We start from the raw sequence: 26,516 nt of genomic DNA on the forward strand, positions 1-26,516 counted from the left end.
GATAGTCCATTGCTGGCAAAGTTCTTAACGTGGCAGCTCTCTGGTGTCTTTGTGTAGACTGAAGGGCCCAGCAGTCCCCCTCCGTAGAACGGTGTCACATCATCGCGGTCATGCAGAACAGGAACAGCGGCGCTCTCCGAAAAAAGAGGACCTCGCAACTACCTAGTTATTGGTAATTCTACTGGAAATTGTAGTCAGTCTATAATGTGTGTGGCCATTATTGTTGATCCTATACACCTACATATTCCAGTCCATTGTGACAGGTCCAACCAGGACAGAGGCTTTTGGAGGGGACTAGGGGCTAACCTTCTACCCCCGATTATGACCCATGGAGAGAGCAGATCATTCTCTAATGATGGACAACAACGTGATGAAGGCTGAGAGCGAGGCTTGGAATAATTCTCTGAGTAAAGACAATAAGGCTTCCCTTCTCGAATGGATGGAAAGGTGTAATAATAAATTTGTATAGGTTAATGGTCAGAGGAAACATGGGGCCCTCTTGCAGAATGGGTTGGAGAAGCTCCTCCACTTCAACAATCTCCCTCAAGAAATCTATGGAGATCAATGAATTCCAGTTTTTCAGGCTCTTGGAATATTGTAATATTGAGTTTTGTCTTATGATGGATAGATTATACAAGTGAAAGCCAACAACTGAAAGACAGCGTGTGTAATGAATGTGGTGTATTCAGGGTTGGAGGTGCCATGCTGTCTGGGGTGGTCTCCCTGGCTTGTATGGGTGCTTGGCTGTTGATTAGCTTGCTGGTATCAGATCTCTGTTAGCTGTTGGCTGGACTGTTTACAGTTTGCACTGTTTAGGATAATGTGATCAAGCGCTTACTTAATCAGTGTGGGATGTTCATCCCAATGTGTATTATTTGTTTTTATTGTTCATGTGGGGACTGCCCCTATTTCTGACGCGTATAAAAACCTGTATTTCTGTGCAATAAAGAGTTTCAGTTTTGCACCTAAGCTAGTGTCACCTAGACTTGGGTGCGATGCCCAGTTATAACACATTGGTCCTGTGTCCCATCAGCGAGGAAGCAGTTCTCTGATGGAATCACCCAATCGGGATAACAGGTGGTCCATCATAGGCATACTATAGCAAACACCCAAGTGAGGGTTGTGTGTAGGGGGGGCTTGAGATACATGACAAGCATGCCAAGCTGTAAGCCCTAGGGGATCTTGGACTACACCAGGCGGTGGACGAGGTTACACACCCTGCACATGGGTACTTTAACATGTGTGCACTCTTCAATGCCTGGGAGACTCCCCGACATAAGGATGAGGTGTGCACCATGTGCAATGATTATCTATGCTGAGTCCCAGTAGAACATGCTGTCCCGTGTCACTGCACACCTTGACTATGAACTGTTGCTATTAGGAAGGATGCTACTGAGCCCGTGCCTTCTCCACCCAACCAGCGTACCTCTACCAACTCCAAGTGACAGAATAGGGCCCCACTGTGCACCTGCGTGGACCTTATGCGTGCACTTAGTTAAGTCCTTCTTCTCTCCCGTACCATACAGTAAAGCCGGTGTCTCTGTAATGCGGTTTTGGTTCTGAATCCTATGGGCAAGCTGGGGAGGGAACTACAACACCAACCCCCTCGCTACCGGAGGACACCTGACCCCACCCAGGTACCATGCTTCAGGACAGGGTGCTACTCACTTTACACCAGTCCTTGGCAACTGCTTACTTCCTTCCCTCCTGATGCTGAGTAAACCCTTTGTAATGGCCTTGCTATATACCCCATATATGATTCACTGACCCAAGTTCCTTTAGATGCCATTACCTTCAAGTACACCTTTAAAGTAACTTCAGACCAGCCTCGGGAAACAGTTTAATGAATTTACTGAACTTTCTTGGTAATAAAATAATAAATAACATCAGCATTACAGTCTGGTGCATCCCATCCCTAACTTGCTATTCTAGCCTGTGGCTGCCCAGGCATACCTTAAGAAGGTGAAAGTCCATCGCTTGCAAAGTTCATAATGTTACATAGTTACATAGTCTAGCTGAAAAAAGACAAAATTCCATCCAGTTCAACCATTAAAATAAAAATAAAAAAAGTTATAATTCTATACCCACAGTTGATCCAGAGGAAGGCAAAAAAACCCAGTAAAGCACGATCCAATTTGCTCCTGCTGGGAAAAAATTCCTTCCTGATCCCCCGAGGTGCAATCGGATATTTCCTGGATCAACTTTCCCTATAAATGTTATATCCAGTTATATTCTGTGTATCTAAAAAAGAATCCAGCTCTCTGGTGCCTTTGTGCAGACTCAAGGGCCCAGCAGTCCGCCTCCGTAGAACGGTGTCACATCATCGTGGTCATGCAGAACAGGAACAGCGGCGCTCTCCAGCTCCCGGTAAACAGTCCCTGGTACCCAGCCTTCTCCCTTATATAAACCTCATTGGGGGGGGGGGGGTAGGCTGGGTCCAAAAAGCCTGGGAAAAAGTACAGAATTGATTAACCCCCTTCCCCTGCCTGGGCCAACCACTATCTTGCTGACTAATATAGGCAATCTGCCTACATGTGTTTACCTACACAGGTGTTCCATGCATACCTGTGCAGGTCAGGGGCAGACTGACCATATGGAAACTCAGGCACTGCCCGAGGGCCCGGGGTCTGTAGGGGGCCCCATGAGATGCCCCTGGTACCTTTTTCATAGGCTTTTTTGAGTTTGGGCAAGGACACAGGGGCCCCATGACCCCTATTGCCCGGGGGCCCGATGAGTTGTCAGTCCGCCCCTGGTGCAGGTACTCCCATTCAAGTCAACTGGGATGCAGAAGCTGCACATACAAAGTTGCTGCCCCAAATTTGACATCCCTGTGGGTGCACGTCCATGGATGCAGACAGCGCGTGTTCAGGGACGTTCACCTGCACTGACAAGGAAGTTCAATTTGGAGCAGCAACTACGTCCTTAGAGCCACTGACTTGAATGGGACTACCAGGGGTGGACTGACAACTCATGGGGCTCCCGGGCAATAGAGGATCATGGGGCCCCTGTGCCCTCGCCCACACTCAAACCACACCCAATAAAGCCTATGAAAGTTACCAGGGGCATCTCATGGGGCCCCCTACTGACCCTGGGCCCTCGGGCAGTGCCCGTGTACCCGAATGGTCAGTCCGCCCCTTGGGGACTACCTATACAGGTATGCATGGAACACCTGTACATCCCTGTGCAGATAACACATGACCCTCACGGAGGGGTACGTTATAGTCTGGCCCATATGAACGAGGCTTTAGGAACATCGCGCCCTTTTGCTTGACTATAGAACAAATGTGGCATCTCAATTATCTCCTTAATGCTGCAGCTGCCGATCAAGACTCCTTACTGCATCGGAGCCCCTCATCAATGATTCATCAGCCGAAGTGGATTGCACAATCCTAGCATACCTGCAAATTAAATATTGGCCTCACGCTGGGAAAGAATAGCGGAGAAGTACTGCAAATGTTATTCAATCTCTTAACAACCATAACCAACCAGCCAGAGTTTTGCATGAAATGTATTTTAAATGAGATTCTTGTCTTTGCTCTGAAACTTCGATTCAGCACCGAAGAGAAGTAAGTATCTCATCACCTATTGACTTGTATCATTGCGTCTTGTATTAATAATGCAGCCTCACGGACGCTGCGCTTGCAAGAAAACCACGGAGGAAGACGCAAAGTAAAAGAAGCGGACCTATTCGGGTTCATGTAGAATCATGCAGTATTTTCCGTAAAGGTTGTTCCGTAAGAGATCATTGTGATGTTAGCCAAGATTCAAGAAGTTTGGGGATCACTAAGGGGATCACCAGCAGGAGGAAGGAGGTCCCGATTCCTCTATATAGATCTTTTTATCACTAGAGGGGTCACCGGCAGGAGGAAGGAGGTCCTGATTCCCCTATATAGATCTTTATATCACTAGTGGGGTCATCAGCAGGAGAAAGGAGGTCCTGATTTATCTATATAGATCTTTATATAACTAGAGGGATCACCGGCAGGAGGAAGGAGGTCCTGATTCCTCTATATATATCTTTATATCACTAGAGGGGTCACCGTCAGGAGGAAACAGGTCCCGATTCCTCTATATACATCTTTATATCACCAGAGTGGTCATCGGCAGGAGGAAAGAGGTCCTGATTCCTCTATATAGATCTTTATATCACTAGAGGGATCACCGGCAGGAGGAAGGAGGTCCTGATTCCTCTATATAGATCTTTATATCACTAGAGGGATCACCGGCAGGAGGAAGGAGGTCCTTATTGCTCAATATAGATCTTTATATCACTAGAGGGGTCACTGGCAGGAGGAAGGAGGTCCTGATTCCTCTATATAGATCTTTATATCACTAGAGGGGTCACCAACAGGAGGAAGGAGGTCCTGATTCCTCTATATACATCTTTATATCACCAGAGTGGTCATCGGCAGGAGGAAAGAGGTCCTGATTTCTCTATATAGATCTTTATATCACTAGAGGGGTCACCGGCAGAAGGAAGGAGGTCCTGATTCCTCTATATAGATCTTTATATCACTAGAGGGGTCACCGGCAGAAGGAAGGAGGTCCTGATTCCTCTATATAGATCTTTATATCACTAGAGGGGTCACCGGCAGGAGGAAGGAGGTCCTTATTGCTCAATATAGATCTTTATATCACTAGAGGGGTCACCAACAGGAGGAAGGAGGTCCTGATTCCTGTATATAGATCTTTATATCACTAGAGGGGTCACCAACAGGAGGAAGGAGGTCCTGATTTCTCTATATAGATCTTTATATCACTAGAGGGGTCACCGGCAGGAGGAAGGAGGTCCTGATTCCTCTATATAGATCTTTATATCACTAGAGGGGTCACCAACAGGAGGAAGGAGGTCCTGATTCCTGTATATAGATCTTTATATCACTAGAGGGGTCACCAACAGGAGGAAGGAGGTCCTGATTCTTTTATATAGATCTTTTTATCACTATAGGGGTCACCAGCAGGAGGAAGGAGGTCCTGATTCCTCTATATAGATCCTTATATAACTAGATGGGGTCACCAGCAGGAGGAAGGACATCCGGATTTCTCAATATAGATCTTTATATCACTAGAGGGGTCACTGGCAGGAGGAAGGAGGTCCTGATTCCTCTATATAGATCTTTATATCACTAGAGAGGTCACCAGCAGGAGGAAGGAGGTCCTGATTACTCTATATAGATCCTTACTTATCATTAGAGGGGTCAGCAGCAGGAGGAAGGAGGTCCCGATTCCTCTACATAGATCTTTATATCACTAGAGGGGTCACTGGCAGGAGGAAGGAGGTCCTGATTCCTCTATATAGATCCTTAGTTATCACTAGAGGGATCACAAGCAGGAGGAAGGAGGTCCTGATTCCTCTATATAAATCTTTATATCACTAAAGGGATCACCAACACAAGGAGGGAGGTCCTGATTCCTCTATATAGATCCTCATATAACTAGAGGGATCCCCGGCAGGAGGAAGGAGGTCCTGATTCCTCTATATAGATCTGTATATCACTAGAGGGGTCACCAGCAGGAGGAAGGAGGTCCTGATTCCTCTATATTGATTCCTCTATATTGATCCTATCACTAGAGGGGTCACCAGCAGGAGGAAGGAGGTCCTGATTATTTTATATAATTTTAACTTACCTTTACCCCTTGAATACCAGGAAGCTTATATGCGTACCTTGGTAGACAAGGGTGTTAAGTAGACTATCACTTTGAACCAAATGAGCAAGTTGACAGAGTGTTTTAATGACCATGTGCCTTTCTTTAAACATTGTTAGAAACATTCCCTAAAATCATTAAAATATATTCATGCTTACACAGAAACTACCTAACTCGGTACTGTTAGCTTTCATCTACAATCCCCTTTACAGGAAGGAAAGCGCACACTCAGAGCACTTATGCGTTGCACCATTTGGTCAGTCTGCAGCTTGAACATGCTTACAGGAGGTGGAAGCAGAGTGATGTCTTTATCAGTGTGACGATCCTAAGCCTGCTCCTCTTAAAATAGCAGCTGGTCCAAAGCAAAATACTGCCTATCAAAGTTGCATAAATGTAAAAAGTATTTCCTGAACATGTTTTGAATGTTATCATTTTCCCATATTTGTAATTTTTTCTATAACTGAAGTAAAATATGATACATATTAGCTCTTATCTTGTCACACAGCAACTGTAGTCAATATAAATCAAAGGCCCATCATCATGCTGACCTCTACACATAATGATTTAGGCTAAGCACTTCCTCCACAGAGAAAGCACCATGATAGCCAGTCCAAGAAAAAACAGAACAGCCAACCCAAGAAGAACCAAAAAAAAACAACACAAGAGGAAACATAAAAGCCAAATCAAAGAGAAAGAACTCAAGCGCTCAGTCAACTCAAAAAGAGCCATAAAATTCAACCCAAGAGAAAACAGACAAAATGTAAAAAAAATCCCAAGAGAAAAAACTTACAGGAATATCTAATTGAAATGGAAGAATAAATAACCCAAAATAAAACATTGAAAACCAGTGCAAAGTGGGCAATAAAAAAAACAACCCAAGAGAAAACAGAACACCCAACCCAGAGAAAACAGAACACCCAACCCAGAGAAGACATTAAAAACCATCCCAAGGGAAAACGGAGCATTCGACTGAAATAGAACCATAACAACCAAGAAGAAAACATAAAACCCAAAGCAAACAGAGACAGAAAAAACAATCCAAGCACTTAAACACTCGACCCAAAAAGAACCATAAAAACCAACTCAGTCCAGAAAGAATCTTAAAAACCATCCCAGGAGAAAATATAACAACAAACCGAAATAGAACTATATATAATCCAAGACAAAACACTGAAACCCAATGCAAAGAGAACCATAAAACCCCCCAAAGAGAAAACAGAATTTCCAGCTAAGAAAGAAGAACCCTAAAAACTATCCCAAAAGAAAACAGCACATTCAGCTGAAATAGAGCAATAAAAATAACCCAAGAGAAGAGAAATCATTAACATCCAACAGGAACAGAACCAAAAAATATAACCCAAGAGAATACAGAACAACACCCAACCAAAACAAGAGTCTTAAAAACAAGAGAACCATAAAAACCAACCAAAGATGAAACAGAATGCCCAGTCCAAAGAGAAACTTAAAATCAACACAAGAGAAACATAAAGCCCAATTCAAAGTAAAAAAGCCGAAGCGCTGAAACACTCAACGCAAAAAGAACCATATAAACCGACCTAAGAAAAGACAGAACATCTAGTCCAGAAAGAATCTTAAAAACCATCCCAAGAGGAAACTTAACATATAAACAGAAATAGAACCATAAATTATCTAAAAAATAACCCAAGAGAAAACATTGAAACCCAACGCAAAGAAAACCATAAAAAACAACCCAAGAGATAACAGATTACCCAACCCAAAGAGAACCTTAAAATCCACCCCAAGAGAAAACAGAAAAATAACTGAACTAGAACCATAAAAACAATCAAGAAGGAAACATAAAACCCAAACCAAAGAAAAACATAAAAAACAATCCAAGCACTTAAAAACTCAACTCAAAAAGAACCATGAAAAACCAACCCAAGAGAAAACAGAAAACCCAACATAGAGAGAACCTTAAAAACCATCCCAAAAGAAAACAGCACATTCAACTAAATATAACCATAAAAACAAGCCAGGTCAAAAAAAATATAAACATTAAGATTCAACACAAACAAAGCCAACAAAAAAAACCCAAAAGGAAGACATAACATCCAACCCTCCAAAAACAAAAAAAAAAACAGCTCAGCCCAAAGAGAACCATGAAAAACCAACCCAAGAGAAAACAGAACATCCAACACAGAGAGAACCTTAAAAACCACCCCAAGAGAAAACAGAAAAACAACTGAAATAGAACCATAAAAACAATCAAGAAGGAAACCTAAAACCCAAACCAAAGAAAAACATAAAAAACAATCCAAGCACTTAAAAACTCAACTCAAAAAGAACCATGAAAAACCAACCCAAGAGAAAACAGAAAACCCAACATAGAGAGAACCTTAAAAACCATCCCAAAAGAAAACAGCACATTCAACTAAATGTAACCATAAAAACAAGCCAGGTCAAGAGAAAACATAAACATTAACATTCAACACAAACAGAGCCAAAAAAAAAACCCCAAAAGAAAAACATAACATCCAACCCCCCCCCCAAAAAAAAAAAAAAAAAAAAGAGAACCATAAAAACCAACCCAAGATAAAAACGGAACATCCAACTGAAACAGAACCATAAAAACAATTTAGGAGAACTTATAATAGCCAACTCAAAAAATAGTCATAATGAACAACCCAAGGGTAAACATACCACTCGGCCCACCCACAGAACAAAATAAAACAAATCATGAGAACCCACAGAACCAAATAAAACAAATCATGAGAACCCACAGAACCAAAAAAACAAATCATGAGAACCCACAGAACCAAAAAAACAAATCATGAGAACCCACAGAACCAAAAAAAACAAATCATGAGAAAACAGAACACCCAGTCTATGAGAACCATAAGAAAAATAGCCCAACAGAAACCATAAAAGCCAACCCAAGAGGAGCAAGAAACACCACGAAAGACAAAAACCTACATTTTATTGAATTTACATATTACATACCCAATGGATGGCCACTGACACCTTAGCCCATTTCTATAGCTAAGCCTTACAGTACATAAAAAAATAATAGAAAAAAAAATTCCGCAGAAAACATGACCAGATAAAAGAGAGTGAAACATTTTTTTTTTTTTTACTCACTGGATGAATGAAGCAGCCGTGAATGTTTGCAGTGATAGACCACTTCCTGTTCGCAGTATTCCACGCTGTTGATCATGGCCTCCAGCTGTTCCGCACTGGCGCTGTAGTTAAGTGTGGCTGAGTATGGCCTCCCAGAGATCGATCCGTGTACAGGCGTTAGATCGGTGATGTTGTGCTGAACAACGGTCCAGATTTTCTCTTCTGTAGGAAACATTTAAACATATTCAGTGTTGACAACACATACTAAAAAAATAAATAAATAAAATAATAATAATAATAATAACAATCAATATATATATATTTGTGTAACTGAGTATACAAAACTATTTAAAAAGAATCCGCCATTTCTCACCATATACAGATTTACCCTTTTCACCGAAAGTGAAAGAAAATCCCCAAATTTGGGTTATCACCAGAATAGGAATGGAGGGGTAACACTAATTCTGGTGGGATTTCCTATGACTTCCTGTTTTGGTTATAGGACAGGAAGTGAAGGAAAATCCCCCCAATGAGACAAAATGGGGAAAAAAATGATAGAGGTTATAACCTTCCCTTACTCTACTTATTAATCTTTAGTTTTATGTTCATAAGAAACTCCCCAATGGGTCGTGATGGGAAAAAACCCTCCCTTACTCTATTCAGGGGCGGACTTACAACTCATCGGGCCCCTGTGCAATAGGAAATCATGGGGCCCCTGTGTCCTCGCTCACACTCAAACCACACCCAAAAAAGCCTATGAAAGGTACCAGGGTCATTTCATGGGGCCTCCTACTGACCCCGGGCCCTCGGGCAATGCCCGAGTGGCTAAATGGTCAGTCTGCCCCTGTCTATCCCTTAGCCTTTAGTTTACTTTAAAGAGAAACTTCAGCCCCCCTAACCGGGGCTCCGCCCCCCTCCACTGGTATAATCTTTGATTGTTTGTGATGAATGAAATCCAGCTATCAGTATGTTCCATAGTCCAAGATTTTATTAGCTACATGTGAAAACACACAGTGGATACAGCTAACGCGTTTCGTCCATAGTGGCCTTCCTCATTGCTCATTGCTATGAGGAAGGCTACTATGGCCGAAACACGTTAGCTATATCCACTGTGTTTTAACACGTAACTAAAAAAAAAGACTTGGATCATGGAATTTTCCGGGTAGCTGGCTTTCATTCATCATAGATTTATGCTTTGGGAGTGAAGATCCCAGCCAGGAGCACCGGTTCTCAGCAATATATGGGTCAACAGAGCAGTAGAGCATGGGCACTGTTGATTGTTTGGTGCATGTGCAGATGCACCCAAGGGTTCTGAACAGCCTCTAGGGCCCTGCGGCACATGCGCACACATGCATGAGATTTTTATGCTCATGTGCAGACACTGCAAAGTTTTGGAACGCCCAAAGCAGTCCTGTCTTTGCGCATGTGTGGGAAACCCACAGGTGCGTAGATGTGACAAACTCCAAAAAGCCCAGCAGGCATGTGCAGAATCCAAGGGGGGCAAGGGGCACGAACATCATTCATGTCTAGCACACAAAAAACGTTCAATTAAAAATAATATATAACATTCATAGCCAAAGGTTGAAGAGGAAAGAGAGAGGAGGCACTGCAAAAATAAAGTCAACTTAGAGTGAGGGTCTATTTCGAAAACTTATATAAAATCTGTTCTTTCCTTTCCAGGCGGGGATCAGATGTCACACACTGCACAGCACAGAAGAGGGAGCTGAGTGTAATATGAGACCTGAGTGGATGGAATGGACACACCCCCTTCTATACAGTTTCATAGGGAAGCATGCCTATTGGGGTGAGTATTAGGGTGAGGGTTTGAGTGGGACGGCAGTACCAGGGGCGGACTGACCATTTGGAAACTCGGGCACTGCCCGAGGGCCCAGGGTCAGTAGAGGGCCCCATGAGATGCCCCTGGTACCTTTTTCATAGGCTTTTTTGAGTTTTGGCAAGGACACAGGGGCCCCATGATCCCCTATTGCCCGGGGGCCCCATGAGTTGTCAGTCCGCCCCTGGGCAGTACATAAATAAAGTCAATTTAGGGTGAAGGTCTGATTTAAGTAGTCATGCTTTTGTATGTCATGGCCTCTTCACTCCCAATAATCCCCTTTTTGCAGAAACAAGGCTGAAAACTCCAACACTGTAACCCCATTAGGTGTTATCATAAAGGAGACTGCTGGCATTCTAAAATGTTTTCAGGCACTGGGGGCTAGAGGCATTCAGACAGCTTCAAGGATCAGAGAGCACAGAGAGGACTTCCCCTGTGCCCAGTCAGCAGGCATAGGACAGGAAGGTGACACAGAAATCTGCAAATGATGGTGCCGCCCTGTACACAGGGAAGCATTTATCACAAGTTCTGCTTTAAAGCGGTTGTAAACCCTTACATATACCCACTCAAGTGACAGGCCTACGCAGAGTTGAAACAAACCCTTCTACATACGTTGCATCTGTTTATCTGTGATCCTATTTCCTCTACAGCCATTCAAAGTTCAGAATTTACACAGCATTTCTCAGCTCCAGAGAGCAGGAGATGGGAATCTGATGCCACACACTACACAGCATAGAGGAGGGAGCCGAGTGTAATTTGAGACCTGAGTGGAGGGAATGAGCATAAACACTTCTATACAGTTTCATAGGGGAACATGCACAGCTGAGGCTGTGTGCTGGAGCATGGGGATGAGGATGGGGGGGGGGGGGGGGGGGCAGTAGGGCCATCTTCCAGGATTCTTTAGCTTTGGCATGCTCTGCCAGAAGTGACTCATGCTGATAGAAGCGGAATGAGAGAGGAGACAGAAATCACACTGGGTGTCATTTGAGACCTGAGTGGAGGGAATGGGCATAACCACTTCTATACAGTCTCATAGGGGAACATGCACAGCTGAGGCTGTGTGCTGGAGCATGGGGATGAGGATGGGGGGGCAGCAGGGCCATCTTTCAGGGTTGTTTAGCTTTGGCATACTCTGCCAGAAGTGATTCATGCTGATAGAAGCAGAATGAGAGAGGAGACAGAAATCACACTGGGTGTCATTTGAGACCTGAGTGGAGGGAATGGGCATAACCACTTCTATACAGTCTCATAGGGGAACACGCACATCTGAGGCCGTGTGCTGGAGTATAGGGATGGGGGGGGGGGGGGCAGCAGGGCCATCTTCTAGGATTGTTTGGCTTTGGCATACTCTGCCAGAAGTGACTCATGCCGATAGAAGCGGAATGAGAGAGGAGACAGAAATCACACTGGGCGCTTTGGATAGAGGCAAGTACACACTATCGAAGGATATGCTTTATTCATTTCAGAGGTTTACAACCACTCCAATTCATTCAATTAGTTTACATTTCAAATTTGAAAAACTATTTTATTAGTCCTTTCTTCCAAAGGCCTGCTCATTCTACCTTCGGCAGAATAGCCCTGTCCCCGGTGCATTCGATGTCTCTTTTTTTTTTTCTCCGACCAAATAGTTAATGGATGTTCCGTGGCAGAGAATGCAAAGCTATCAAAGAGCCCTTCCAGATTTATGGAACATATAAACTAAGATAACCTTCCTCTCCTCATTATCCCTCTCGCTTTAATATCATTTGCCGCCATTAAGCCGGAGAGATATTATTTTATCACCCTTCACCGGGTACTACTCCGCGCCGCTGCTGGAAAACCGCAGAAGAGAAAGGAACGGAGCCGGGCAGTAAATATCGCAGGATTCATTGCTCGGTCCACCCATGCAAAGGTAGATTCATCTCGGCAAAAGAACATTTTTAAGAGCCGCTTAAACTGCTTTCTAATGCAAAGGTGACAATGCTTTAATTCTGGGCTAATGCTACGCCTTTATGACTTGCCGCTTCGAGTTCTCTCCAATTTAGCCGAAGGAGCTGCCGGCATTCAGTCCCGGGAGACAGCTTTACGGCTGGGAGACTCCGGAGCAGGCAGATAAGCTCACATCACTCGACTCAATATGCTTCTTTAAAGCCTTCATAATGAGTGGGTGAGCCATACTGCGAAGATCGAGGACCGAGGCTGGGAGGGGACCCAACGTGCCGCACATGATTGTAGCCATATGACCATATTCAATACTTGTTATTTGCATTAACTGGTTGTAAACCTCAGACATGAAATATGAACATAGCATATCCCTCTATAGCAGCGGTTCTCAACCTGTGGGTCGCGACCCCTTTTGGGGTCAAACGACCCTTTCACAGAGGTCGCCTAAGACCATCGGAAAACACATATTTCCGATGGTCTTAGGAACCGAGACACCGCTCCTCTATCCGTCTCTAGGTGGGTCCACCCACATGCAGGTAGACTCTATGAGGTAGTGGTGAGGGCGGCTGGAGGGGCTCGGCAAGGCAACCTGCCTTTTTGAGAAACCCAAGTGAAATATCCTTTTTATATCGTGACAGATCTCCGCAGTTTCACTATATATATATATATATATATATATATATATAATTTTGATGCAAGTTTGACACCAAGAAGAAAATACTGTATGTTTGGTATGATCAGGGGCGGACTGACCATTTGGAAACTCGAGCGCTGCCCGAGGGCCCAGGGTCAGTAGGGGGCCCCATGAGATGCCCCTGATACCTTTTTCATAGGCTTTTTTGAGTTTGGGCAAGGACACAGAGGTCCCATGATCCCCTATTGCACGGGGGCCCCATGATAGTGAGCCCTAGCCTTCTATGGTGTTATGTCCCAATTAGAGATAACCTTGGGTGCTGCTCTGAGGAAAGGGGAAAGTTCCCCGAAATGTGTCCGTGGGCTCCATCATCATCAGTTGGAGCTGGATAGCGGACATCTGTATATCGTGCCTTGTGTGTGTTTTACATGCTTTCAGCCTCTTGGGCTTGTGAGTATTATTTGATTTGCTTCACCTAATAAAGTGCTAAAGATAATGCACTAGGCTTTTGTGCCCTTTCTGTTCATGTTTCCTAACACCGAATTTCCCCAATTTGAAAAGAGCTGCACCATCTACCCTTCCAGTTAGGGTTGCATAACTTTGCAGCATAGGATGGGGGCCTCCACCACTGTTGAGCGCTGAAGTGTCAAGTTCTTTGTATATCTCATGACCTTGGGCGTATTCAGATGCTCTTCTAAGCCCGCATGGTCAAGCCCACTAGGAAGATGTCACCTGTGATGGGTCAATCATTAGTGACCAATTGGAAACTCGGGCACTGCCCAAGGGCCCGGGGTCAGTAGGGGGACCCATGAGATGCCCCTGATACCTTTTTCATAGGCTTTTTTGAGTTTGGGAAAGGACACAGGGGCCCCATGATCTCCTATTGCCCGGGGGCCCCAATGAGTTGTCAGTCTGCCCCTGGCAGGGGTGATAAAACTGTTGGCGCTATATAAATCCTGTATAATAATAATAATCTGAACTGGATCTGTGTTGAGACGAGTGGTGTAATGTTTACAATGACCAGTGAAACAGCGCAAAAAACCAAGTAGGACAAAACTGACACAAATAAATATACAAATAAATAGTGTGCTATAACAAATAAATGTAAATATATAAAAATCAAGGAAATTAACCACTTCCTGTCTGGACACTTTCCCCCCCTTCCTGTCCAGGGCAATTTTCAGCTTTCAGCGCTATCACACTTTGAATGACAATTGCGCGGTCATGCAACACTGTACCCGTATGAATTTTTTACCATTTTCTTGAGACAGATAAAGCTTTATTTTGGTGGTATTTATTCACCGCTGGGATTTTTATTTTTTTGCTATGTAAATGAAAAAGTCCAAAAATTTTGAAAAAAGTGTTTTTCTTATAAAAATTTTGCAAATAATAATATTTCATCATAAATCTTGGACACAATTTATTCCGTTATCTCTTTAGTAAAAAAAAAAAAAATATGCCAAATTAGTTATAACCAAAAATTATAATTTTTAAAAAATTTTTTTTACATTTGTATTTTCTTTTTTTATATATTACTATTTATGTTTTTTTGTTTGTTTGTTTTTTACATACCGTCACCCTAGCAGTACAGTGTCACCATGGTGACACTGTACTACTTGTGGAGGTGATGAAGATTTTTTTTTACAGTTATTGCTTTTACACCCATATAGGATGTAAAAGCAATCATTTCTCTTTCTCTCTGTCCACATTCTTGCAGGCATTGAGAAATACTGTGTGAGCTGTGATTGGTCAGAGCTTGTCACATGGTACAAGGCTGTTGTGAATAGCCCTGTACCATGTGACCTCTGTGATCATTCACAGATTTCACACGTAGTAAGCAATGATGTCACAAGTGACATCTTGCTTACTACTTTGCATGTGATCACTGATTGGCCAATCAGTGATCACATGATCGGGACCTTGTACAGAGGTCCAGTCCGACGATCGGTGTTTCACTGTGTCCGGAGGACACAGCGGGCACCGGATCGCGGTGCTGCGCGCTCCGAGGGAGAGCGCACAACTAAAAAAAGCGTGTGCCGTTTATGGACGGCAACCCGCCCCTGGAGTGAACCGTCCTGCCGTTTAAAAACAGCAGGCAGACAGCAAGTGGTTAAATTAAATCAGTAAAAGGCCAATTCATCAAACGCATAAATACCTCAAATAAGTCCACCCAAAAAAATTTATAAAATGTGATTGAATAAAAAAGTCTTTCCGATCCATTAAAGTCCCCATGTGAGCAAATTAAATTAATTGAGTAAGTGCGTGAAACTTCACTCAAGTGTCACCATGTGCTCCAGAGGAAAACCTCCCCCAATTCAGTGGCACCCACCAGATATCGTGGCCCATCTAAACTTGATAGGCAATCGCACTTATGGAGAGTGTTAGACGTTAGAAGGATCCTCAATCACTTAGCCCCTCGGCAATTAGAGGCTGATTAGATGGCGGGACATCCTCCAAAATATTTACTAATGCAAGAAGAGTAATCTCAGAGGATTCTGGAACCAGAGGCTAGCAGCAAGTGATCATCCGCACTTTAGACACATTCAGTCCTTGGCATTGAAGATCTGGCAAATAGATGAGTGAAAAGTTTAAACGATGCGAGAGATCTGCCTGATCCAACCAAATCTGTGCGATGTGGAGGCCCCCTCCCCATGTAATCTCATATGATGGGGGTCTGCAGCTTTCAGATGAATGGGCGATCAGGGTGTAGTTGTCTATACAGCTGCTTCATTGCCTGCTCTCTGCTCTGGAACATTGTGTCCACTGAAAATGTGCCACTTGATAACCTAGATCCGAGCTGGATCTGGGTTGAGTACTGTACTTTATGTATCCGGGGCTGTGGAACTGTTTCTGAGCATCTTGGTGGACAAGCCCGGGCTAATCAAGACTTTTCAACATGTTTTCCAGCACATAGGCAAGGGAGGCATGGTGGGAAATTCCTGGGACTACTAGCCAGACTTAGAAGACCTGTTTAGGTGCCTATCTGTTAGTTAGATTCATGTTGCATTGTCATGTATTTTACTGGTTGTACATCTTATCTTATCTATGGTACCATCCCCAAGAGGGAAATGTCCTCCTGGGGGTATAAAGTATGTGTCTGGATTTATTAAACTGGAATTCCTTTGGTTTTATCTCAACATCTTGTCTGCTTATGATGATTGGGGCTGGTATGAGCCATAGGTCTGCTGGAAGGGTTTAGAGGGCAAGAAGCACTGTTTGGCAGAGGCACCCAGTCGGGGTGGTGTTTTTGTGCCAGAGAAGATCAAGTACTGCTAAAATACTCTGAATTACCTTGAAAACTACAATTGATCTGGTAACCTAGATCTGAGCTGGATCTGGGTTGAGTGGTGTAATGTACTTTATGCATCTGGGGCTGTGGAACTGTTTCTGGGCATCTTGGTGGATAAGCTCGGGCTAATCAAGACTTTTCAACATGTTTTCCAGCACATAGGCAAAAGAAGCATGGTGGGGAATTCCTGGGACTACTAGCCAGACTTAGAAGACTTCTCTAGGTGGCTAGCTGTTAATTAGATTCATGCTGCATTGTCATGTATTTTACTGGTTGTACATCTTATCTTACCTATGCTACCATCCCCAAGAGGGGAATGTCCTCCTGGGGGTATAAAGTATGTGTCTGGATTTATTAAACAGGAATTCCTTTGGTTTTACCTCAACATCTTGTCTGCTTATGATGATTGGGGCTGGTATTACCCATCGGTTTGCTGGAAGGGTTTAGAGGGCAGGGAGCACTGTTTGGTGGAGGCACCCAGTCGGGGTGGTGTTTTTGTGCCAGAGAAGATCAGGTACTGCTAAAATACTCTGAATTACCTTGAAAACTACAGTTGATCTGGTAACCTAGATCTGAGCTGGATCTGGGTTGAGACGAGTGGTGTAATGTACTTTATGTATCCGGGACTGTTGAACTGCTTCTGGGCAACTTGGTGGGCAAGCCCGGGCTAATCAAGACTTTTCAACATGGTTTCCAGCACATAGGCAAGGGTCGGGGTGCCAGGCGGTCCTTCACAAACCCCTTATGGCAGTGATGGCGAACCTTTTTGAGCCCGAGTGCCCAAAACTGCAACACAAAACCAACTTTTTTATTTCAAAGTGCCAACACTGCAATTAACCACTTGCCTACCGGGCACTTCTAACCCCTTCCTGCCCAGACCAATTTTCAGCTTTCAGTGCTGTTGCACTTGACAATGACAATTGTGCGGTCATGCAACACTCATTTTTTCACACAAATAGAGCTTTTTTTGCTGGTATTTAATCACCACTGGGTGTTTTATTTTTTGCACTATAAATGAAAAAAGAGCAAAAAATGAAAAACATAAAAGGTTTTCTTTGCTTCTATTATAAAATTTTGCAAACAGGTAATATTTCTTCTTTGATGTGCCTTGGTGAGGCTGCACTAATAGGCAGCACTGATGGGCATGGATGAGGCGGCACAGATAGGTAGCACTGATGAGGCGGCACTGGTGGGCATTGATGAGGAGGCACTGATGATGCACTGATATGCAGCAATGATGGGCACTGATAAGCGGCACTGACTGATAGCACCAACTGGAGGCACTGACAGACGGCACTGATTGGCAGCACTGCTGGGCATCATTGATGAGTGGCACTGATGGGCAGCACTGATGGGCGACACTGCTGGGCACTGACAGGTGGCACTGCTGGGCAGCACTGACAGGCGACACTGCTGGGCACTGATGGGTGACACTTCTCGGCACTGATGGATGACACTGCAAGCAGTTAATCTCACCTCTGGCAGTGTCGGTGTGGCTTCCAACCCAGCAGCTCATTCCCATCCACGCTGAACACATCGCCCCTGGCCCCGGAGCAGTGTGGGAGCCTCTTCCTCTCTTCCACGCCCATCCCCGGCTACATCACCCCTGGTGCCAAATCCGCATAGGAGCCATTTCCTCTCATCCACACCCACCCTGGCCACAGAGACATGTGGGAGATGTAGTTTGACGGGGGTCCAGTGTGGACGAGATCTGGATGGCCGGTCAGTGTGCGTGGTCCGTGTGCGCTCATCTTCCTCTTCTTCCTGGCGTGCCCACTGAGATGGCTCTGCGTGCCATAGGTTCGCCATCACTGCCTTATGGGAAGTCTCTTTTTGTTAACCTGCTGGTGTTTCTCCTTAAAAAAAAAACTATTTTATGCGGAAAGTTCCAAGGTTAGTACAAGGTTAGTTGCTCCTTGGGGTGAGCAGACCCAATTGTCAAAAGATGTTGCTTAGCGGATGGTGTTTTTGTGCCAGAGAAGATCAGGTACTGCTAAAATACTCTGAATTACCTTGAAAACTACAATTTATCTGGTAACCTAGATGTGAGCTGGATCTGGGTTGAGACAAGTGGTGTAATGTACTTTATGTATCCGGGGCTGTTGAACTGCTTCTGGGCATCTTGGTGGGCAAGCCTGGGCTAATCAAGACTTTTCAACATGGTTTCCAGCACATAGGCAAGGGTCGGGGTGCCAGGCGGTCCTTCACAAACCCCTTATGGGAAGTTTCTTTTTGTTAACCTGCTGGTGTTTCTCTTTAAAAAAAAAAAACTGTATTGTATGCGGATAGTTGCAAGGTTAGTACAAGGTTAGTTGCTCCTTGGGGTGGGCAGACCCAATTGTCAAAAGATGTTGCTAATGTGTAATGTATTTTATGCATCTAGGGCTGTGGAACTGTTTCTGGGCATCTTGGTGGGCAAGACTTTTCAACATGTTTTCCAGCACATAGGCATGGGTCGGGGTGCCAGGCGTTCCTTCACAAATCCCTTATGGGAAGTCTCTTTTTGTTAACTTGGTGGTGTTTCTCTTAAAAAAACAAAAACTGTATTGTATGCGGATTGTTCCAAGGTTAGTACAAGGTTAGTTGCTCCTTGGGGTGGGCAGACCCAATTGTCAAAAGATGTTGCTTAGCGGATGGTGTTTTTGTGCCAGAGAAGATCAGGTACTGCTAAAATACTCTGAATTACCTTGAAAACTACAATTGGACTTATAAATCACAAAGCCTGAGTCTGCGTGAGATTTCGGATACAGAAGAAAAGATGACATTCTTCTACCAGATTCTCTAATACTTCCTACGGAACGATAATGGCTTTCTTCGCTAGAAGCTGCAAATTGTATCTCGATGCTGAGCAGCCCCCCTCCGGTTTCTTTAATAATGTTCTATATCCTCTGGGCTGTTTAAACATCGCCGACCTATATCTTCCACGGATTATTTGCTTAATTTTAAACATAACTGCCTCCCCTCGTTCCTCTAATAGATCCGTCGTGTATCTCTCTTTGGTGTCATGTACCAGGTGATGCGTTGGCCCATATCACTCCTTTCCCGTGCGCGTTCCCACCGCTAATAGCTCTGCAAAGCCTGTCAGATCGGACTCATGCGACTGCGGAGTTAGCTGAGCGAGGAAGCTGCAGCTTGCTGCAACATAACTCCAGGCTCTTCAGCCGTCAACAAAGCAAACAATTATTCTTTAAGCAGCCATCTGGGCTCCTGAAAAGAGGGATGACCCAAGGAACAAAACATGCGATGTTAACAAACCCTTCCTGAATACGGAGCCAGCTGCTTCAAGCCGCAACAAATAAAACGCCACATGGCTGCAGAAGAAGGCTGAATGGGGATTGTAAAGCCTATATACTTTACAAAGACTCTTATCTCTTACATATAAAATAACAACAAAACGATATCAGCCAAGACTTGTGGAGGACCGGGAACCCAGAACCAGAAAGTTGGGCGCCGCAACTGGCAATAGGTAGCAGAATATGTTGGCCGTGCAAGCACCGTCTACTGCAGCCATTCTCAACCAGGGTTCCACCAGAGGTTGCTAGGGGTTCCATGAGCTGTGACTGATTGACATCCCATCTGATGGTGCCATTTTTTAAAGAATTGATTTAGTCCCCAACAGGGGTGGACTGACCATTTGGAAATTGGGCACTGGCCGAGGGCCCTGGGTCAGCCTTTTTCATAGGCTTTTTTGAGTTTGGGCAAGGACACAGGGGCCCCATGATTTCTTATTGCCTGGGGGCCCCATAAGTTGTCAGTCCGCCCCTGGTCCTCAACAGTGCTTTCCATTGGCTAAAACAGGAAAATGCCACATGACCGCAAAATACGTCTGAATGTAAAGTCTATGTCATGAATGCTCAAACTGTGGCCCTCCAGCTGTTGCAAAACTACAAGTCCCTAGAAGCATTGCAAGGCTGCAAGTTACAAGCATGACTTCCAAAGGCAGAGGCATGATGGGACTTGTAGTTCTGCAACAGCTGGACGGCCACAGGTTGAGCACCCATGGTCTATGTACTAGGGATGGGCTACGTAAGTTCGACTCAAACATGGGCCGTTCGTGTGTTCACTGAACACATGAACGGTACGGGGTGTTCAATGGGTGTTTGCCCGCCATGCCCCACAATGCACTGCGCCCTGACAGTGCATTGGGATTGGTCTAAGCCAGGGGTTAAAATTTCAAGTCCTGAGCTAATATCCAGGCCTTAAGAGTTACTCACCACCAACAAACACACACAAACAGAGACACCTGTACACACACACAGACATGTACATACACACACAGAGACACATGTACACATACAGGCACATGTATACATACACAGGCACGTACAGACACGCATACACACAGATACATGTACATACACAGAAATACACACGCACAGACACATGTATATACACACAGACACATGTACATACATAGACACACACACATACATGTACATACACGCAGACACATGTACAGATACACACATGTACATACACACAGACACATGTGTACACACACACACACACACACACACACACACACACACAGCCCTATAAAAAGTTGCAGTACTTCGTTGTTCACTCACAGATCCGGGTACTGCACTCTAGGGGGAGGCAGAGAGCACAGCACATACTCCTTGGTTTGCTTTCACTGCGCTCAGCTATTGAGCAGTCTGACGGCTCCCAGTGCCAATGACAGATTCAGCCTGAGCTACGACACACTCGCCCCCGCCATAATTTCTACTTGCCATTGGCAAGCAGGCGAGTGAAAATTTCAAGGCCTGGTCTAAGCAATGCACCTGACCAGGTCAGGTGCAATGCTTTGACCAATCACAGTGCATAATGATGTCACAAGGGGGTGGGGTGAACCCCGACGCCCTTGTGATGTCATGACAGTCTTAAAGAGCTGTCATCGGGGCGCAGCTGTCAGACAGCCGGAAGCCAGCATCCAGAGTGGAGCAGTTTTTTTTTGTTCCTTTTTCGGGTAGTGATGGCGGGCATGGTGATTGATGTTGGATCTACACCGGGGGACATTCTTTTAATTTTTATTTTTAATAAAGGACTTGTCAAAGACTGTCTCCTGTCTTTTTTTACACTACACTTTATTTTTTATGAATGGGTAGCGGTACCATGTACTGTGTACTCATTCACATTGGCTGACTCTAATGCCAGAGGGACAGCAGCCACATACAGTTACTGATTTCTCACACCGGTCTGTACTCAAATATGTCCTTCGATAATTGGATACCTCCTTTCATTATCATCCAGACATCTGTCCAGTGAATCCTCCAGATCAGATCCCCCAAAAAAAGTCAGCTCCAGCAGACTTCAGCAGAACCCCTACCCCTGCTAGTCAGCTGAGACCTTGATGAGCAGTAGATGCTACAGTGTGACTGCCCAGAAGGGTAGTAGCCCTTCAGGCTGGGATCTCCTCCTCCTGGACAAGAACCCTTCAGTTCCATGCCCCCAGCTATTTATGCTCAACCCGGCCATCATCTGGGCAATTCTCCCAGGGCTGGGAATGCATAACTATTCAATTGCTGATTTGACTCTCCCAGCCCACTAGTTTCTAGAATCCTAAGGAGACAGGGGGAAGCAATCAAACCTTCAACCAGTGAGCCACAGAACAGCCCACAATAATCACAAGCACTTCAACTGATTACAGTGGAGCTAGAGGCTAAATTTACCTAACCTATCTAGGAGGGTCCTACAGTGCACTGAAAACCTCAGTGGCCTATGTGGCTACAATTTAATTGGTACCAGCTTAGCCACACAACATAACCCCTTATAACTGTATAAAACTGAGACCCCCCCCCCCAGGGCCATCTTAACAGCATCATAGGCCCTTGGGGAAAGTAATGCACTGGGGCCCAGGGGCGGACTGACAACTCATGGGGCCACCGGGCAATAGGGGATCATGGGGCCCCTGTGTCCTTGCCCACACTCACAAAAGACTATAAAAAAGCTACCAGGGGCATCTCATGGGGCCCCCTACTGACCCCGGGCCCTCGGGCAGTGCTCGAGTTTCCAAAGGATTAGTCCGCCCCTGCTGGGGCCCCTACCAGCCTGGCACAGACCTACTCTCAAGAATTAAAATATAAATAGTTATAGGAATTAAACATATATTTATTAGTACTTTCAATAAAACAGATTTAAAACAATAGGAAAACATGCCATAAATCAAAGACTATCCAAAACAAAGGGCACAATATGGGGGATGGGGAAAGGCAGAAGGGCACAGTATAGGGAGGGGGGTCAAGAGGGCACAATACTAGGATCAGGAGTACACAGTATATGCTCCAGGATGCTGCCTGGGACATGGCAATCCTGGGACAGCTTAATAAAAAGCATGACTGTCCCAGCAAATCCGGGACAGTTGGCAAGTATGATTTCATGCAAGATTATCATTGGGCCCCCATCCACCTGGGGCCCCTGGACAGTGCCCAGGTGTGTCTTGCATTAGGACAGCCCTGAGGACCCCATCTGTGAATGAAACTTACAGAAAATGAGAACGCATGAAGACCTTGTACAGCGTATACAGACAGAACCGAGCTAACTGACTCCACCTCCACAGCATCGCCAAACTCCGCACGTTCCTAACCCCACTAAACAGCTCATCCACTCCCTCATCATATCACGACTCGACTACTGCAACTCCCTCCTCACTGGCCTGCCTCGCCACTGGCTATCCCCGCTTCAGTCCATCCTGAATACGGCTGCCAGACTCATTCACCTTTCCAACCGCTCCATCTCCGCCACCCCCCTCTGCCAATCCCTCCACTGGCTTCCGATTGCCCAACGGATCAAATTCAAAATCCTAACACTGACGTACAAAGTCGTCCACCATACTGCCCCGAACTACATCACTGACCTAATATCCAAGTACCACCCAACACGCACACTCCGCTCCTCACAAGACCTCCTTCTCTCTAGTTCCCTGGTCTCCTCCTCCCATGTCCGCCTCCAGGACTTCTCCAGGATGTCACCCATCCTCTGGAACTCCCTGCCCCAACCCATCAGATTATCACCTACTCTCCTCTCCTTTAGGTGCACCCTGAAAACCCATCTCTTCAGGGAAGCCTACCCCACCCCCTGCTAACTTGCCGACCTCCTCCACTCTACCTACCACCCCATCCCCCACAGCTATCTCCTCCTGTGCCACCATCCCCTCCCTCCTAGATTGTAAGCTCCAAGGAGCAGGGCCCTCGATCCCCTCATGTTTTGCATTGTATTGTTGTTGTTCTGTCACATGTTCTGTCCCCCTTTGTAATGTACAGCGCTGAGCGAACTATTGGCGCTTTATAAATACTCTATAATAATAATAATAACTGCACAGAAAAAAGAAAATGATTTTCTTTAATTTGCCTGGAGAGCCTCTTTAACATACTTGATTGGGTCAGGAATGGTCCGCACACCAACACAAAATTATCTGAAAAAAATTCTTCTACCGAGAACATTGACATTTAATCAACTTCATGTTTCCAGATTCCATTTACACATCTAACCCCTGAACATTCACAAGAGCTGAATTTCCCAGCGGCTCTCGCTAGCTTCATTCACAAACCCCCAGAGAAAGTGTGAGAACAGCGGGGATTATAGCGGAAGAGAGTGTCTACGGTTAATGGCTCCGAGGGGAGAGGGACTCAGGGGCTTCCGTGGTGGAGAGGCGCTCAGGGCATCCAGCCAGGAATTGGCATTAACTAGCAGAAACTAATCATCACCTCAGACTGGGCAAGTGTGGAACTTTCCATACATTGCATTAGACGTGTTACTGGTGTACATAGGAAGATATAGATATAACCTGCACCTTCTACTCCAGGAAACACGTGAGGTGGAAGAAGGTTCAAGTATAAAGCAAGGGAAGGGGAAAGGTAAAAGAACAAAAAAAAGGGGAAAAGGCAAATACAAATTGAAAGGAAGCAAAAGGATCATGGAAGAGTAGGGGAAGAAAAGAAACATGGTGTAAGGGACCGCCCGGCGGTACCACTAGCACTCCACTGATCGGCCGTTCCCAGCGTACGGAGTCTAAGCCCCAGAGTACTTGTTCACCAGAGCCCCTGATGGTGGGGATGGACTTGGAGTACCCTGGGACCAGGTCGTGACTACTGAGGACGCCCGTCAGTGGTAGGGGTATTCGCCAGGGGCTCCCACGGGAGAGAGCCAGGTATGAGGAGGTCTGGAGACCCCGTTGAGAGGGATGGATGGCTGAGCAAGTGCAAGGTCATACAAGCCGGGTCGATAACTATGGGGACGGTGCGGTACAGAGCAGCGGGCAAAGAATAGTCGGGTCACACGCCAGGTCAGCAACAGCAGGTCAGATCCAATAGGGGGCATTCAGGAGAGAGGTCAGGCAAGCAAGGGTCAAGAACAGGAGAAAACAGCAAGGTCAGGGCACAATCCGGGTCAGCAACTTACTTTCACAGGTTCACAGGTACACAGGATTCAAAGAGACCAGAAGGCACTGAATGACAGCTCAGGGCCGTTTAAATATCCCGCCCTGCGCTGTCATTGGTGCCAGGCGCGCGCCCGCGATCTCTACTGCGCATGCGCGAACTTGGTTGCCGGGGTCGGCCAGGTCCCGGCGCCCGCGTTCCTGCACAGGGCGGCGCACTGCGCCTGCGCCGAGCCCAGCGGTGCGGCGATCCCCGACACATGGAAGGTAAGGAATCCGAAAAAGAATGAAGGAAAGGACAGGATAGCACTAGAAGAAAACAAAGGAAATAGAAAAACAAATTATGAAAAAAAACATAAAGGGAAAATAAAAGGGAAGGAAAAAAATCAACATGGAAGGGAAGGGAAAGGAAAATACATAATAAAAGGGAGAAGGGAAAGAAAAAAGACGATAATAGAAAGGAAAGCACAAAGGAAAGGAGCATGGAAGGGGAAGGGAAGGAATTAAAGGGCATTGGCGAAGAAAAGAGAGAAGAGAATAGAAAGGGAAAGTACAAAGGAAAGGATCACGGAAGGGAAGGGGAGGGGAGAGGAAGGAATAAAATGGTGCAGGCAAAGGAAAGAGATCAAGGAACAGAAAAGGAAAGTGCAAAGGAAAAGAAAGAAACATTGAAGGGAATGGGAAGGAATAAAAATGAGAAGAAAAAGGAAAGGAAGAAGGGAACAGAAAGGGAAAATACAAAGGTAAAGGAAATTAACACAGAGGAGAAGGGGAAGAAAATAAAGAAGGAAAAGGAAAGAGAGAAGGGAATGGAAAGAGAAAGCACAAAGGACAGGATCACGGAAGGGAAGGGAAGGGGAAGGAATAAAAGATTGTAAGGAAAAGGAAAGAGAGACAAGAATGATGAAAAAAACATAAAGAGAAAATAAAAGGGAAGGAAAAGAATCAACATGGAAGGGAAGGGAAAGGAAAATACGGAATAAAAGGGAGAATGGAAAGAAAAGAGAAAAGAGAATAAAAAAGGAAAGCACAAAGGAAAGGATCATGGAGGGGGAAGGGAAGGAATAAAAGGGTGTAGGCAAAGAAAAAAGAGAAGAGAATAGAAAAGGAAAGGAAAGCACAAAAGAAAGGATCATGGAAGGGAAGGGAAGGGAAGGGAAGGGGAAGGGATAAAAGGGTGTAGGCAAAGGAAAGAGAGAAAGGAACAGAAAAGGAAATTGCAAAGCAAAGGAAATAAGTATGGAAGGGAAGGGGAAGGAAAGCTTAGGAATAAAAATGAGAAGAGAAAGGAAAGGGAACAGAAAGGAAAAGTACAAAGGTAAAGGAAATGAACATAGAGGGGAAGGGGAAGAAAAAAAAGGAGAAGGAAAAGGAAATAGAGAAGGGAATGGAAAGAGAAAGCACAAAGGAAAGGATCATGGAAGGAGAAGGGGAAGGAAAACACGGAATAAAAGGGAGAAGGGAACGAAAAGAGAATGGAAAGGGAAAACACAAAGGGAAGAATAATGGAAGGGGAAGAAAAGGGAAGGAATGAAAGGGTGTAGGCAAAGGAATGTGAGAAGAGAATAGAAAGGGAAAGCACAAAGGAAGGGATCATGGAAGGGAAGGGAAGGGAAGGGAAGGGGAAGGAATAAAAGGGAGTTTGCAAAGGAAAGAGAGAAAGGAACAGAAAAGGAAAGTGTAAAGGAAAGGGAGAAGGGAACAGAATGGGAAAATACAAAGGTAAAGGAAATGAACA

The 26,516-nt window shown here is 45.1% G+C and overlaps 1 protein-coding gene across 1 annotated transcript in view; it reads right to left on the minus strand.

The window, feature by feature from the left end:
• Positions 1–26,516, minus strand: part of LOC149462256 (contactin-associated protein-like 5) — a 577,382-nt gene that overhangs the window by 173,208 nt on the left and 377,658 nt on the right. The window contains exon 13 of the mRNA XM_089677193.1: positions 8,746–8,946. Within this exon, the coding sequence (XP_089533319.1) occupies positions 8,746–8,946 (201 nt within the window). The remainder of the gene's footprint in view (positions 1–8,745; positions 8,947–26,516) is intronic.

The sequence above is a fragment of the Staurois parvus genome, unplaced genomic scaffold (genome assembly GCF_062004578.1).
Source record: "Staurois parvus isolate SC_StPar_1 unplaced genomic scaffold, SC_StPar_1.0 ptg000179l, whole genome shotgun sequence".
Taxonomy (NCBI): Eukaryota; Metazoa; Chordata; class Amphibia; order Anura; family Ranidae; genus Staurois; species Staurois parvus.